The 16,793-nt window shown below is 47.9% G+C and overlaps 1 protein-coding gene across 5 annotated transcripts in view; it reads left to right on the plus strand.

The window, feature by feature from the left end:
- MSI1 (musashi RNA binding protein 1) overlaps positions 1 to 16,793 on the plus strand; it is a 48,930-nt gene that overhangs the window by 21,016 nt on the left and 11,121 nt on the right. For all 5 annotated transcript variants that reach the window (XM_075059859.1, XM_032787666.2, XM_032787668.2 and 2 more), the window contains exons 7-9: positions 2,797 to 2,845; positions 6,210 to 6,292; positions 6,898 to 7,015. In XM_075059859.1, coding sequence (XP_074915960.1) covers positions 2,797 to 2,845; positions 6,210 to 6,292; positions 6,898 to 7,015 — 250 coding nt within the window. The remainder of the gene's footprint in view (positions 1 to 2,796; positions 2,846 to 6,209; positions 6,293 to 6,897; positions 7,016 to 16,793) is intronic.

Raw genomic sequence — 16,793 nt, forward strand, 5'->3', positions numbered from 1 at the left:
GCGAGCCCAGGGCCAGCACAGCGTATTGAAGTGTCCTGGGAGTTACCATGGCAGTGCTAGCCTGATAGCTCCTCATAGTACTGTTGCGTGACACAGCAGGACGATTATAAGGGAGTTTGACTGATGGGATGGGGAATTGCAAGTGGCCACCCCATGCTGGGACAGTCCTGGGCCACTCATGCTGTTCTGACAGTGCACCTCAATCCTGACGATTTGTAATGCTGGCTGAGCCAGTCCTGAGCCCCTCAGGCTGCTGATGCTCCTTAATTCTAACCCACTGATGTTCTAGTTTGGGCCTCTCCTAAAAGAAATTCACCAGTTGTGCTGAACTGTGGGTCAATTTCCAAACTAGTCTGAGCCCATCAAACTTATTTAGCCTGTTACGCTGGAAAGATGTGACTCAGGGTCTCTAGAGGTGAAAGTCTGAGGAACCCATTTTTCTGTGTTTTGAACCATTATTTATCTGTGAATGCTTCTGTTGATACTCTAAAAGTGCATTTGTGCTGGTTTATAAAATGATCCTGGCCCTAACGGGATTTTGATTGATCCTAGAGCTCCGGGATGGGAGGCTCAAGATATTGAGAGGGTGCAGGAGTTGGCTGAGTTTTGTGGCACTGCTATAGCGTTCATGTAGGAGCCAGCTGTTTTCAGACTGTAAATGTAAATAGGCTGCGTGGGGGCTTGTTTAGAGTACAGAGTGGGCAATCTGACTTTGGAGGACTAGATTTCAGAGAGGACTGGCTGATTTTTAGGGGATTACTGCTAGCTCCGTCAGGACATGAGGCTTAGTTTGGGATGGTAGCTACTGTGATTGGGGTTCAAGCACTGCAAGGAGGCCGCTGCTGATTTTAGGGTGTTGCCGAGAGGGCCATGGTATTGTGCTCCATCCCACTCAGGCCCACTTAACCTTAATTAACCCTTGGGATCCACCAGTCATGAAAGCTCCCTCCCTTTCCAAGCTCTGTAGGTAACAAAGACCATTGTAAAAAGTAGGTATGGCTGACAAGAGAGTGAAAGCGAGCAGCTGCAGCATATTTCCACCCATTAGGCAACTCTCCCTCTCACCTGCCTCAGCGGAGAGAAGCAGGTAGCATGGAGTGTCAGACAAAGTGTTGGTTGTCACATCTTCCATATAAACTGTTCGGACCCCTTCTGCTCAACTTGGATCACTAGTGAGTTTCTCGGGTCTTGACCCCACTGATCTGATGGATCTTGGGCCTAGCTGGGAAAGTTCAAGTACCACTTCCCTGGCTGCAGTGAGGTGTGGGATGGTAGCTGAGTCCTCTGTATGTCACTCTGCTCTTTGGAGCTGGCAGATGTGGGTGGTGACCCCTGTTCTTGGGGGCGACCCAGGTGACAATATGACCCTTTTCCATGTGACATTGTGGAGGGTATTTAGTAATGGCTTCTTTCCATTCTCACCTATGGGAGAAAGGTGCCTCTTTATCTCACTGGCAGCTGAGGCTGATGGAGCCCTCTCGTCGGGGGCGGAGGGATGTTGGTAAGCCCCCCTCCCCATCTCATTCCAGCTGCAAGCTCTCTTTTGAATGAAGCCTGGGGCTTGGCCATCTGACAGTGCTGGTTGGTAGAGATGGACTCAGCCTCTTATTCTTCGGGCCACAGACTGCAGGGCCTTTCTGGGGAGGCAGTATCTCAGCCTCCTTCACTGACCAAGGCTGGGAAGGAGGAAAAAGGGGAATTGTAAGGGAGGGAAAAATAGCTGATCCCAAGCAATGTCGGCTACTTTGGTCCCTCCTGGCTGTTGTTGATTGAGGCAGAGGAAGGCCCTGGCTAGCTGCTGGTTAGAGACTGTTGCCCCTCCCTTGAGCACTTGCACATCCAGTTTCATAATCAGATTAAGGCAGTGGTGTTAGCGAGGAGCACGGGTCAGTGGGACAGGTTTACATGGTGGTTTACGTAGAGGGGATTGGAGTGTGTTTTTAACTCTGCTTGGCCTTACTTGTAGCTGCACAGATTTGCTTTTCTACAAGGAAGTACCCAGCAGAGCACAGGCAGGGGAAAGAAAGTTGCACCAGGCACTGGTGGGGGCAGGGGCTGGAGAGGGAGAGTGGCCCCAGGGTGCTGGAGGGGGATGGCTGGTATCTGCCTCCACTTCCCCCGTTCAGTAGGCAGCACTAGCTCAGTCCTTGCAGTAAATTTGCTCTAATTACACCCTCCAGCAGTAGGAAATCTCACTTAGAGGAAAGCTCCTCTGGGGTGGAGGTGGCTTCCCAGAGTCCCCAAGCAGAGTCTCTGTTGTGTCTGAGGCCTCCATTTTCCGTCTCTGTGAGGCTCTTGTTCCTTCTCCCCTCTCAGGCTTTGGTTTGTGCACACAGACACCGGACACACGAGACAGTCAGTCAGTCTCTTTCTCTCCCTCCCGCCGCGCCTCCCCCTGTGGAGCTGCAGGCAAATTGTCCAGGGCTGCTTCCTGGTTCAGTGGGAAGGAAACCTGCCCTCCCCAGGAGATGGCTAGGTGGGAACCCGTTCCAGCACCCTAAAAGTTGGATGGAGATGGGCCCGTTGGTTCAGGCTGGGAGTCCCTGCCCTCTGTACAGCAGGGAAGCTCTAAAATGGGGGGAAATCCTGTCCCATTGTTAGGTCAGGCCCCTGGCACTTGGGGGGCCTCCCAAGGGTAAGTGAATGGTTGATTGTGTGTGTGATGTCCGCTTTGGGGGCAGATGGGTGTCTCGTTTCTCTCTGGCATGGGGCCAGCCAGAAGGAGGGAGTGTGGGAGAGAGCTCTTTCTCAGTAATAACCTGATCTGAGTCCTTTCCTCGTTTGTGCCCCTTGCAGGTGGATGATGCTATGCTGATGTTTGACAAGACAACCAACCGACACCGAGGTGAGGGCAGCACCCTGGCAGCGTGTGTGTGTGTGTGTGTGTTTGTGTGTGAGCTGGCAGGGGATCGCGTAATAACAGGAGCAGCGTGTGTTTGTGGTGATGGGGGTGGAGGGGAAGCTAGTGTCCCGTGGCCAGCAGCAGGGCATGCAGGTCACAGCTGCTCTTTATCTCACCTCCCATCACCCATCCCTTAGCATCTGCATCCTTTAGCAGAGTCCCTCGCATCACAGAGAGCTTTTGTCCAGCCCGTTTCCTGTGCTGTAAACTTGACTTGAGTGGCTGACATGTGAGAGGAGGCAGCCTCCTCCCTTCCCCTGCTACCTACGTGGCTCCAGTCCTCTGTGTGTGTCTTACCTTGTCCTGAGTAATCCAAACCCTGGGGAAGCTGACGCAAGACCCAGAAGAGTGCCTGCCTCTGACCCTTTCCTCAGCCCGGGGCTCCCAAGTCACCTTTTTGTCAAATCCCATTGGTGGAATCTGGTTACAGAGTGGGAGCCTGGCTTTGGTATTCAGGCTCTTCGGATCAGACAGGAGACCACTGAGTTTGAGCCTTAGTTTTGGAGGTGCCTGATTCTCTTGTACATGTGCCCTCTAACTGGCTACCACTCTTAGGAGGACACCACAATGGTGTGCACCATCCTGAGGACACAACTACACTGTGATGGTGACAGCCCTTTGCTGGGCCACTGCCATGTTCACGTACGTCACTAAGCACTTACACAGTGTGTTTGTTCATCTGCCTCAGACTCACACAGGAAGCACTTTCTGCTTTTGTCTCTCTCTCCCAGCCATACTTACGTATTCACACTTGCTGTCTAGGGTGCCCTTCAGTGCATCCCATTTTCTTACCGTTTAGGTGATTCTGGTTGCCTGATTTTATAGAGGTACCACTCCAGCCCCACACTGATGGGGGAGAAAAATGGCTAGCTCATAATAAATCAGATCCTGCACTTCTGCCCTCTATGGGAATTGTCTAGAGCAAAATAAGCAGTCATGAGAAAAGAGGGAGTGTCCTCGCATGGACCAGTAACCGATTAAAAGATCGGAAACAAAGGGTAGTTATAGATGGTCAGTTTTCACAATGGAGAGGGGTAAATAGCAGAGTCTCCCAAGGATCTGTACTAGGACCAGTGCTGTTCAACATACTCATAAATGATCTAGAAAAGAGGTAAACAGTGAAGTGCCAAAGTTTGCGGATGATACAGAATTACTCAATGTAGAGATCTCGAAAACTGACTGCAAAGAGTTATAAATGGTTCTTACAAAACTGGATGACTGGGTAACAAAATGGCAGATGAAATTCAGTGTCGACAAATGCAAAGTAAAGCACATTGGAAAGCATAATCCCAACTGTACATACAAAATGATGGGGTCTAAATTAGCTGTTACCTCTCAAGAAAGAGATCTTGGAGTCATTGTGGTTAGTTATCTCAAAACATCTCCATGTGCAGCGGCAGTCAAAAAAGCAAACCAAATGTTAGGAACTATTAGGAAAGGGATAAATAATAAGACAAAAAAAAATCATAATGCCACTGTATAAATCCATGGTATGCTCACACCTTGAGTACTGCGTGACCCATCTTAAAAAGATGTATTAGAATTGGAAAAGATACAAGGAAGGGCAGCAAAAACAGACTAGGAGAGATTAAAAAGGCAGGGGCTGTTCAGCCTAGAGAAGAGATGACTAAGGGGGGATATGATAGAGGTCTATAAAATCATGAATGGTTTGGAGAAAGTGAATAAGGAAGTGTTATTTAACCCTTCACATAATGCAGGAAGCAGGGGTCACCCACTGAAATTAATAGGCAGCAGGTTTAAAATAAACGTAGGGAAATAATTCACAATATGCACAGTCAACCTGTGGAACTCATTACCAGGGGAAGCTGTGAAAGCCAAAAATATAACAGGATTCAAAAAAGAATTAGATATGTTCATAAAGAATAGGTCCATCAATGACTATTATCCAGTGTGGTCAGGGACGCAACCCCGTGTTCTGCATGTCCCTATACCTCCAACTTTCAAAAGCTGGGATTTAATGACTGGGGATGGATCACTCGGTAATTGCCCTGTGCTGTTCATTCCCTGTGAAGCACCTGCCACTGGCCATTGTTGGAAGACAGGATACTGGGCTTGATGGACCACTGGTCTGACTTAGTATGGCCATTCTTATGTAGACCATTACAGAAGGGGTAGGGAGGACTGCCTTCCTCTGAGCCATCAGGTATTGGTCCCTGCCTGAGACAGGATATTAGACTAGATGGACCAATCATCTGGTCTGGTGTTGGCAACTTCATGGCTTCAGTGTAGGGTACTTTCTCTTGAGTTTCCAAGGCACCCAGATACCAGACCATAACTGGGGCAATATAAACTCCTACCTGGAGAGAAAGGAGAAGCTCATAGAAAGAGTCCAGTCCATCTTGGAAAATACTGAAAAATAGAAAAGTGTGTGTTTAAGTGATTTTTGAGCACTGGTGAAGTTGACTCAGCAGCCCTGGATGCTGAAAGGTCCATTTAGCTACAACTGCAATGCAAGCTCACTCAAAGTTGTTCACTGCCATGCCTCTGCTCTTCCTTAAAAGGGCCACCTCTGGCTGCAATAAGGAAGTTTGGACTCCAGAGCCCAGTCAGTCCTTTGCCAAGACTGGCAGGAAAGGGGTTGGTTAGAGATGTGCTCTGAGCATATGGCTGGGAGGCAAGAACTCCCAAATTCTATTCCCACCTCAGATACTGATGGACAGTGTGAACGTGAGCAAATCACTTAACTTTTCCATGCCTTGGTTTTGCTCCAGAAATAGTAATTCTGATACTTGCCTGTCACACACAGGGCTGTAAGGACCAATTAATGTACAGGTAGGGCTTTAAACTGTGCTGAATTTCACTATTTGGGATGGTGATGTTTGTGATGTGGGGGACTGGACTGGGACCCACCAAACTCATTTCACATTGTGAACAGGCATTGGTAGGCCACAATTTTGTTCATATGGACCTCTGCTGGATTGGAACTCTCTATTGTGGTATCCGTCATTAAGCCATCTAGTTTGTCTTGGAAAAATGGCAAAGTTTAATAGAATAAATCCATCAGCAATGTGTGCCATGGGCTTTAATGAAGGTGGGAGGTGCAGAAATGGAGTTGGGAGAGAGGGAAACCTGGGAAAGGACAGTGATTTCCCTGCTCCTCATATGAGTGCTGCATGCATGCAGGACTTACTGGAGACCAGAGGGGAGTGGAAGTATTGCCATGACCCAACTGGTCCACCCCACCAACCTCTGGGTTGCCTTCTCTCCTGGGCATGTGGACAGGCAGGTGGCAGGTACTGATCACACAGAGTTGTGCCCTGACCAGGAAGTGTTGCCCTTTCTTCAGGGTTTGGATTCGTCACATTTGAGAGTGAAGATATTGTGGAGAAGGTGTGTGAGATCCACTTCCATGAGATCAATAACAAAATGGTAAGTGTGAAGGACAAAGCTGGCTGTGGAGGGATGAGGTAAAGCACTGGGGCTCTGGGACTGCAGGTCGGAAGCAGATGGGACCCCTGAAATCACTGCCCCAGATCTAGGGAGGAGGAGCTCAACAAGGAGGGGAGCCACTGCTGGTATTTGGAGCCCAAAAGACAATGCAGTCTAACCATAATTGGGAATTGTAACTGACCCCTGAGTGCTGTACAAGTATTAACTAAATTTCTCCCCACCCCTGTGAGGCAGGTATCCTTGTTTAACAAATGAGGACACTGAGGCTCCAAGGTTGTCTTGCAGAAAGTCACAGAGAAAGTCAAGGACAGAACCACGGGTAGAACTTTTAGTCACCTGTTTTAACTACTCAACAATAGTGCTTCTGTAGCAGAGTAACAGGGCGGGAGAGGCCGCAGGCCATGTTAGTGGCTGCAAGATGGGAGGCAGGCTTGGGGAGTGGCACATGGGACAGCAAGCGCAGTGGTTCCAGTGCAGTAAGGCAGCCCTCCTGGCCTGTGGCCTGCGGTACTGTATGTGCTTCGAGCAAACGTGCTGTGCAAGGTCTGACCCTTCCTTCCCCACCCCACCCCCGCTTGTGGCAGGTGGAATGTAAAAAAGCACAGCCAAAGGAAGTGATGTCCCCCACTGGCTCTGCGAGAGGGCGGTCCCGAGTGATGCCTTATGGGATGGATGCCTTCATGCTTGGGATTGGCATGCTGGGTAAGCGCTGCAAAAAACCCTTCTCTCTAGCCCCCATGTCATACTTGGCAGCAGCAGTACGGGACTCTGCTCAGGGGGCAGAAGGCTTTATTCTGGGACTACGTTTCTAGGGTAATACAGTGGGGGAGGTGACTCAGGCTGTTCAAGAAGAGATTGGATCTATGACATCAGACCCCATTTTGAAAAGCAACGCTGAAGGTGGGAGGAGGGCTGGGATCAATTTATGATCACAAATCGCCCTCTGGTGGCAGTGTGGAAGAACTGTAGATATACTGCGTATGCACGGTTGTAGAGGTGGAGTCACAAAAAGAACAGGAATGCAGTTGGGTTGGGACAAATTTTAACACGTAATTGGAATTCCTGTCCAATATAATACCTATAGAACAGGATATACACTGTGACTCGATACAAATAAAAGGCTGTATATGCCCTGGTAACACAACTGGGCCAAAAGCAGAGTTTTCCACGTCCACGTATATTACTGCTGTCCTAGGCTAGACTATACAATTAATGTTTGCTTCAACAGCCTCAAATACTATTAGTCACCCTTCTTCAGCTGGGCGAAGGAGAGAGTGTAATCACTTCAAATACACAAGCAGAGCGTGTTCTCTGTGTATCATCCTAATAAACAGTCTCATTGTTTTCAAGCAGCAAAGAATCCTGTGGCACCTTACAGACTAACAGACATTTTGGAGCATGAGCTTTTGTGGGTGGAATACCCAATCGTTGGATGCATTAGTGGAAATTTCAAGGCAGGTGTGGTGTGTGTGTGTGTTGTGTGTGTGATGTGTATTATATATATTAATTATCTTATATATTGATATTAATATGTAAGCAAGAAGCGAAGCTAGAGAGATGAATGTCACGTCCGGAGATGAGGCCCTGTTCTAGCAGTTGAGGTGTGAAACCAAGGGAGGAGAAACTGGGTTTTTAGGTGGCAAGCCATTGAGAACACTCTTTGTTTAATTCCTTGAGCTGATGGTGTCAATTTGCAGATGAACTTTAAACTCAGCAGTTTCTCTTTGAATCTGGTCCTGAAGTTTTTTTGTGTAGGATGGCCACCTTAAGATTGCTACTGCTGTGTGGCCAGGAAGGTGAAGTGTCTCCTGGAGGTTTTTGTATTTGCCATTTCTAAATTATTGATTTGCGTCCATTTATCTTTTTCCGTAGAGCTGTCCAGTTTGGCCGAATGTAATAGCAGAGGACATTTGCTTGGCTATGATGGCGGTATATTACATTGGTGGACATGCAGGTGAATGAACCGGTGATGGTGGCTGATCTGGTTAGGTTCCTATAATGGTGTCGCTGTGGTAGATACGTAGCAGAGTTGGGCACTGAGGTTTGTTGATGGTTTGGTTCTGAGCTAGAGTTACTGTGGTGCGGTGTGGCAGTTACTGGTAGGAATATCTTCAGTTTGGCAGTGTGTCTGCTGGGCGAGGTGGTGGCCTGCCACTAGGCTGTGAAAGTGTGGGTCATTGTCCAGATGGGTTGTTAGATCCCTGATGATAGCATTGGAGGGTTTTAGCTGTGATGGCCAGTGGGTTCTGTTGGGTTCTTTCTTGGGTTTGTTCTTGCCTTAGGAGGTTCTGGGTACCGTCTGGCTCTGTTGATTGTTTCCTGATTTCCTCATGGCGGTATTGTAGTTTTTGAGAAGCTTGGTGGAGATTTATAGGATTTGGTCTCTGTCTTGAGGGGTTTAGAGCAGGATGCGGTTGTTACCTCAGTGCTTGGCTGTAGATAAATGGGTCGTCTCTATTGTGTTGTGCCCGGGATGGAAGCCGAGATGCATTTGACGCGTAGGCATAACCTGTCAGTAGGTTTTTCTGGTTCTCACATAAGTCAGTGGTGATGTTAATGTGACCATTCACCTAATGTGTGCCACCGTGGTTGTCTAGGAAGATGGGATCTCCTCGTCGTAGAGTTGGGTTCTCAGGACTCTGCCTTGATGTTGATGTGCATATGGCTGTTGCAACTCGGATTGTGGCTTTTTTCCAGAGTCTCCTCCCCGGCATGTGTTCGATTTTCGGGATGATGTGTCAGAGACAGAGTCATCAGCTAGATGGGTTGTTTATAGGTATTAGACGCTTCGCGATAGGGGCAGTGTGTAAGTAAGTGTTTTGTTCCTCAGGATGGTTTAATTACTTCCACTCCAGGCACTTAATCGAGGCCATAGTTACCTGAATAGTGTGGTTGGAGTGTGTATTGGGGCCCATGGCGGCGGGGTGCCTATGTAGCTCAGTTGGTCTCCTATGCTCGCTCCTTCGACAGGAGATGATCCCGTCTTCTTTCAGAGTCGACTGTGGGAGCAGAGTTCAGTTTAGCTGTGTTAGATGCGCAAGATAAAGGCACAAAGGGCTACATAGCTAGCCTTGGTGTGCGCTGGCCTGCTGAGTCTTTCGAGGAGGCATAGCTGTTCCTGCGCAGCTGTTCTTATTTTATTTCCACTCGTGGCTAGAAGGTGTTTGTAGGAGTGTTTGTCGCTAGGAGAGTCTTCTTGCTATCATGTGTGGCTGCACTAGGGATTTGTTGTTCTGAGAGTGAAATCCCAAACTGACCGTTTCTTACGCAAATAACGTGAAGTCAGCTCGCTCAGTTTCTCGAGGGAACGATATCACTTTGGTTGTCTCGGTGTGAAGATTGGCTCTCGCCCTACCCAAAGCGACAGACCATGGAGAATTCTCCCACTGCCTTTACCTTTTATCTGGCGTTTGGTTTAAACTCGCGTGTCGTAGTGTCTGCCGATACGAGGAGGCTCTTGACATTATCTCTCACGACATTTTGTCATTCGCATGCTGACGTGGCTCACGCTCGCACCGCCATTTGCCCTGGAGATGATTGGTTGTAGGTGCCCGCTAGCGAAACATGCAGATTTTGGGTTTTGTGGATCTTGAATGTGGGGTGACGTATGCTCAGAGGGATTAGAATAACTGGTCGGGGCTCTAAAGGAGAGATCCTGGGTCCTGTGATAGATGATCTGTTTCCGGTAGCAGCGTGGGTTGGATGACTGGGTGATGATTGACGTTGTGGGTAGAGAGGTCAGTTGTCGCTTTGAGGTAGTGGTCGCCGTGGAGATTTATCTGTACGTGCGGTTCTCCTCCCCGGTTGGACTGTCAGACAGGCAACAAGGGATACGCTCTGAATTCACAGAATACCTCCTCTGGCTCAGAATGATAGAAATCAGAACTGAGTGGATGCTGAGCACAGGCCTCCCGAGTCTCAGAGTGAGGTGCAGAACTGTTCGGCATTCCCTCGATGGCACAGCACCTACGCTTTATCTATGCCTCTCCCTCGAATCCGAGGCAGGTGAGTGAGTAGCAGCGTGCGTTTCTCTAGGAGGCTGTGGATGGCAGGTGTGTGTTCTGTCAGCAGAGGCTATCGGTGTGAGATAATCTTTATTTATGTGCGAAAGCAATGTTGGTTTTTCCACAATTTGTGGTCGTGGTGGGAACACCAGCTTTAGATTAACAGACGGCGAGTTCGCATATTTTATTTGATACCATAGGTGGTGTTGTATCTTAACATCTATTTCGATACCCTACAGCGAGTTAAAGATCACATGTAGCCGCTCTTCTCATATTCCATTTCCCATTTGTCTGTGGACGATCTATCCATAAAATTGCTTCGAAGGTTATAGGTTCTAATGTGGGTCTCAACACAATGTATAACTGTATCTCATTCAATCGCTAGGGGCATGATTCGCGCGGTATGTTCTCATCCTCGTAGATGTTCAATGTAGTTCTTTCTGACGTCGAGAAGTACAGAACGGCTCCAGTAAGTTGTGGCTTCCAGAGTCGCTCGACACAGAAACTTGGGGCTATATGTTGGTGGGTGTTGGCCAGGCAGAACAGAACGCCGTACGTTCAGCTGTGAGTGGGACCAGACCTTCTTGCTGCGTTTGCTCCTGTGCCGTGCTCTCTGTTAACAAGTTTTTAGTATTTTCACAGAAAACTTTCTTCCCTCAGTGAGGTGAGCCTGTGGAACCAGGGCATGCCATGTGACAGCAGACATAATCGCCCTCTGTGTTAAGAGTGTAGGTATAGCCTGCTAAAAGGTAGTTGACATGTCGTGCTCGCTCCACCTTCTCGCTGGTCGCACGATAGGGTCCGGACGCCTTTAAGAACATGCTTATACTCGATATCCTCTCTCTTCGCTCTCAAAGCCATGTGAGGTGAGTATGAGATGAGCGAGAGCTAACGTATCAATAGACCCCTGTTAGCAACAGGATATGAACCAAACGCTCCCTTGGATACTGAGAGAATGTTTTAGTTCACCTGGTTATAACTACAAGACTAAAGCGAAAGGCGGTGGATTGTGCCAGATCTAACAGGAGTGAAAGCACGAACATTATCATGTTAGCCCATAGTGACAGCAAATCTTTCTATTATTCTTCTTATTATCTCAGTGTATTATTTTCTTCTGGAGTCTAGACATTGATTTAGACCTTGACCAAGGAAATTTGGATCTTTGATAAACTTAATCGACTATCCCTGGTTAAAGCAATGGACTTGACACCCACTTGGACGGTGTAACTGCCAAAATTTAACAACCAGTTCCCTTAAAGTTTTCTTGATTTGAGGGTCGGGTTGGGGGAGGGGAGACTGTTCCCGTGGGGGCAGGGGCGCCCTGCAGGGGCCTGGGGGTAAATTCCCCCCAGTTGCCCCCTGGTCCAACCTTAGAATTGCAGCCCTCCCCTCTTACTTTTGCCAGCAGCTCAAAGCAGTGGAGGCGGGGGATCAGGGGGTGAGGACATTTCATGCACTAGGGCCAGAAGCAATTTCCCCCACTTCCCACCCCCATTGGCCCCAGTGCTTGCAGCCCCTTACCTTGGCCGGCAAGACAAAGTAAGGCTGATCTGTCCCAGCTCTCTGCGCATGCTGCAGCTCTTCGGAGTTGGGGAACGCAGGCGGGGCCCGGAGAGACATCCTCATGGGCCAGGGGCCCAGAAGGGCCGCATAACGTGCCAATTCCCCCACTTGTCCCCTCCCCTCCCCTCTGCCCAGCCCTGGAGTTTGCAGCAGGACCCCCCCACACACACCGATGCCGGACCTCTCAAAATGCGTAGCAGGATAACTCCAGATGCTCAGTCTGAATCTGCCAGCTTGGATTGCTGGCGACTGCCATGCTGCAGCTGGGGGGAACCTGGGGAAGGGTTGGAGGAGCCTCACCTCCCCAGCTGGGAATCCTGGGAGCAACAGGATGGTCCGACCCACGGACTGGAGTTCTTTTGTCCACTCTGGCCCTTTTAAACACTGGTTTTTCTCCATGGAGGGTCTGAATTTTAGCAACCGGTTCTTGGGAACCACCTCCCGCTCACCACTGCACTCGGGTGTTCTCCATGCAGTTCAAGTGACTCACAACAGTGGCTGCCTTTAGAGCCATAGGCTTTTAATCAGGCACACATTGATACAAATTCCTGTTAAATCATTTCTCAAGCCAGAGTCCTTCACCCACATTCATTAAGGCCTGGGCCACCATGTGGACGTTTTCATTTCCTGCCTCAATTTCACCAAAGACACATTTCGTTTGCACAGGATCCATGAACAGCAAACTTCCCCACTGTCTCTTGTCTGAGCCAGGGCATTAGTTCAGTCAGCCTTCTCTCTGCAATGGCAATGGTCCGACCAAGGGTCCGTGGTCACCTGTATTTGCCAGAGAGATATTGGCTCTGCTCTTTCTTTCTGCTGCTGTTGTTAGTCAGAAACATCAGGGATGAGAATGACAAAGGCTGAGCTCACACACCAATACCCTGAAAGATTCTAGCTTCCTGCTTATTTAGTGAAGTACGCTTGTGTTGGAAGTTTGGTTATTAATGAGTAGATGTGCTCATTGAGAAGTCCGCAGCGCTCCTCTGGCTTATATTGGAATAGATTTTATAACCTATGTTATGTTGCTGTAAGATGTACATCAGTGTCCGCAAGCTGAGTAACAGGCTCTATGGAAAAGAGACTGATAATGGCTACAGAAAATGTGCTTAGGTGTGAATGGGCTGCATATTACAAAAACCTGTAGGAGAACACTTCACCTTCCTGGCCACACAATAAGTGGATACCATAAAGGTCGGCCATCCTTCGCAGTAGTAGCAAAATGTTGTAGCCACACAAAGCCTTCCTAGCAGTCATCCTGTCTTTGCAGCTCTGCAGTGGCGAACTGCATAGAGTGCTTGACACCATCAGGAACGTCTCCGTGTTCACCGCATAGGACACAACGTGACTACACGTTGAATGGCTTGCATGGCTCACAAACCAACGCTGAGTGTTCTGTTGTCCTCCGTGTGGTTTTCACACGGTGAACATAGCCTGGTCCTGAACCATTTGAAGTTGACAATCTGCTGAGGACATAAGAACAGAGAGCCATCTTTGCTGTACGCGAAACTCGAGACTACATGATAGAATCTCACCCGTCAGGTTTGTTCTGCTAGCTTAGCTTCTGCATTGTGGTTGTGACGATAATGTGTTATAACCTGACTGTCCTCGCTCTGGAGATTCCTCTCCCATGTAACATGGTATCTACTAGTATACTGTGAACTACAGAAGTGTTAGGTGTTATTGTCAATGCTGGTGTCTTAGATCCTCCTGAACATTCCATGGAAAGCTGGATCTGATTCTCACTCTGAAGCTGTTACACTTAAATACTGCTGTAGCACTGTTGGAGTAGATAGTTTTGCTACAGTGAGGGGAGGGGTGTTTCCATCCTGTAATAGCTACATTGAACAGAACTCAATCTTTCCTTTCATTAGCACTTATCTAACCATGGCTTAGTTCAGCTTAAATTATTACTGATTCTGGGGCTTTATCACACCCTGAAAGATGTATTAGTTAGAGAGTTTTTCCATCACCCTCCATCCCCGGTTCCTCCTTGCATGACCAGAGAGCCGCAATTACACGAGTTCAAAGGTGCGAAAAATTCTAATGTTTTATTGGGGTTAAACTTCCAGAAGCAAAGATTCTCAGTTCCTTCTTCTCTATTCCCCTTCCGCTCTGACACCGTAGAGGCTTGTCTGTGTCCTTGTTCTATCCCCCCTTAGCCAAACATAATTCCAGTTCCCCTACCCCCCTTCCCATTCCCCCTTTACTTCCTGAATTGACTGCACTTACATTTAGTAAAAACTGGAGTTCTGCTTAGCTATACCTTAAGCCAATCATTTACTGAATGTAACTAACCCATCCTAACATAGTGTAACATGATTATCTAACCAATTATTCCCCACCACCTTTAATTGGTTTCCATCCCAACAAATTAATTATACAGCAGATAGACAGTCCCAAGAAACATAGATCTCTCAGAGAGATTACTAGAGAACAAAGCAATAGGATAGTGGAGGTACTTACAATGACAGCAGAACCAAGAAAGAGGGGCATCCACATCCCAACTGTTCTAAGTGAGTTGTCCCGAGACAGGATGGCATATACCGGAGAAAAGAGGTTAGTGGCGCGCTGGTTTTTTATGTCTGGTCGCACAGGTGGCAGGATTTTGATGTGATCACTATCGTGTTCTCGAGATATGCCAGCACTCCATTGCGGTTTTGTTCACTTAAGAAAAACAACGTACGGAGTTCCAACGATACACATGCACTTCTCATGAAAGAGCTCCAGGAGAAGACAGTAGCTCAAAACCATCTCCTGGATACCGGACCTTGTGAAGTGTGTCATAAACCAAATCAGCATCGTGGCTGAGATGAAATGGTCTCTGGAGTTGAAAAGATGTCCACTCTTCCGCAACCGTCCAGCTATTCAAGAGTTTCTATCAATCGTGAATTATGAAACTGGGTTGATAATCATGTTCTTTGTGCATTAGGCTCGGTAGCTGATCTGGACTGGTCTAAGGTGCTAATTTTACAACTCTTTGTCACTTATCTATCTTGGGTATTCTGGTCTCTGCATTAGAGACATGGCTTCAAATCCCACTCCTGACAATGACCATTTAATTCTATATCGGGAGAAATGGCCTCACTTTCAATCTCCTTTGAACAATAGAACCCCAATTTGTTTACGGCTTTTCTATTGCGAGTAGTTGTTGAGAGAAGCTTCCAAACCAGGGTGAAACACGACCTATTCTCTGGAGCCGATCAATTTTTTTTTGTCTTTTCTTATTCAAGCCAATTTTTTTTTTTTTTTTCCTCCAGGGAATTACATTCCGTATTTCCCACACTATTGTGTTTACGTTTTTGCTTTATATGAACCTTAGGGTCATCATTTAATTGCCACACAACATGTTACTTCTGAAGGTTGAAGGAAACACAATATTTTTTGGATATTCTTGCAGAAAATTTGTTTTCTGACCTGGATTGACAGGGCCTACCTGAGGAGGCACAATGCTACTTCCCTTTTTCTTTGCTTCATCCAAAAAACATATGTTCTTGTGCTCTTTGTTTCTCTGTTCTTGAAAGGGAAATTCAGCTAGGCATAGCAGCTTCTGAGAAAGCCTTAGAAAGGGCTCCAGAATTGACACAAGCTGGTTTCTGTAGTTTGTCGTGGTTTATCACATTTGCCTTACATGCAAAAAAGGTTCCCTGGTTCAAACCAACAGAAATAGTGCTGTTTTGGTCTCCCTTGGGTTCTTTTATCACTCCGAGTCCTTTCTCAATACAATCCTGCTTCTATGCCTTCGTCCTCTTTATTTTCTTCCTTTCATGGAGCTTTAAATTCAAGGGGAAGGCTTAGCCGGCATTTTGAGCGGGAAGAACAGACCATGATTTGAGGAGACTGCCAGGTCCATAGAAATCTGAGCGTAGAAGAATCCCAACCCATTGTCCAGCCTATTTTAGCTCCAGCCAGCAATTTTTTCCCTTGCTTTTTTTTTTTTTTTTTTTTTGGTTAACCTGGTCCAGGGCGGTGATTACCCCCACCTGTCATGCGTCCACTAGCTACATCTGGCCCATGCTCTTGTTCTCTCATAACTATAAGTGAGTGTCGCTCAAAGACAGACCTACGCCCTCTTCGCCTCTGTACAGATCCGGACATGAGAGTCATGGGACTCTTGGTGCGTGCTAAGGGTTTCCCATAGTCTTGTTATTTCACTTAGATTGCATATGGGAGAGAGAATAGGCAGAATTGTCCTAGACTGTGCCTCGTAGTAGCGACATCTTGCAATGAGGCCTGTTTTTGGCGCGCATGTCTGACTTCCCTCCTTCTTAGCGGGACGCATTGTGGGTGTCAGCAATCGTCTCATATTGCTTCTATCCAAAGCCTCAGGGCTTCCACTGCGCCACAGTCGGTCATGTTTGGCCTTTACTCTGCTGGCATTGCGTCCCGAGCATGACATCTTGTGTGTTCAGGCTGCTGCACCAGGACACGGTTCATACCGGCTGCACATAGTTGTCGGTCAGTCCTTGAGCAGTGAGGCAGGTCCACCAGCTAGCTCCCTGGAACTTTTTGCAGTGGCCAGTGTAGAAGCTCTCCTTGTTGTTGTAGGGGTGTTTCTGCTCTAAAGCACCATGGGGACTCATAAGATCTTTGTGACCATACTCACTGCGTTCTGTGTCTTCCTGTATGGCAAGGGTACTGTGTCACCTAGACCCTGGAAGCCCACGTGCACAACCATGTTATATATAGGTGTGGTTAGAGGTGTGAACCAACACACGTTGTCCTATCTCGGGCACGTACAGGTGCCCAAGGGGGACGGACATGGAGGAGTCAACGTGTCTAGTGTGGATGGAAAAGAAGCGTCAGTGGTTAGTACAACGGGTATCAACATTTGACGCTTTTGTGGATCCTCCGCTTGGGTTGGCAGGGCTGGCTTGCAGAGGAAAAAACACCTCTTCTTTGCATTTGCACTGGCA

This window comes from Chelonoidis abingdonii, chromosome 22 (assembly GCF_003597395.2).
Source record: "Chelonoidis abingdonii isolate Lonesome George chromosome 22, CheloAbing_2.0, whole genome shotgun sequence".
Taxonomy (NCBI): Eukaryota; Metazoa; Chordata; order Testudines; family Testudinidae; genus Chelonoidis; species Chelonoidis abingdonii.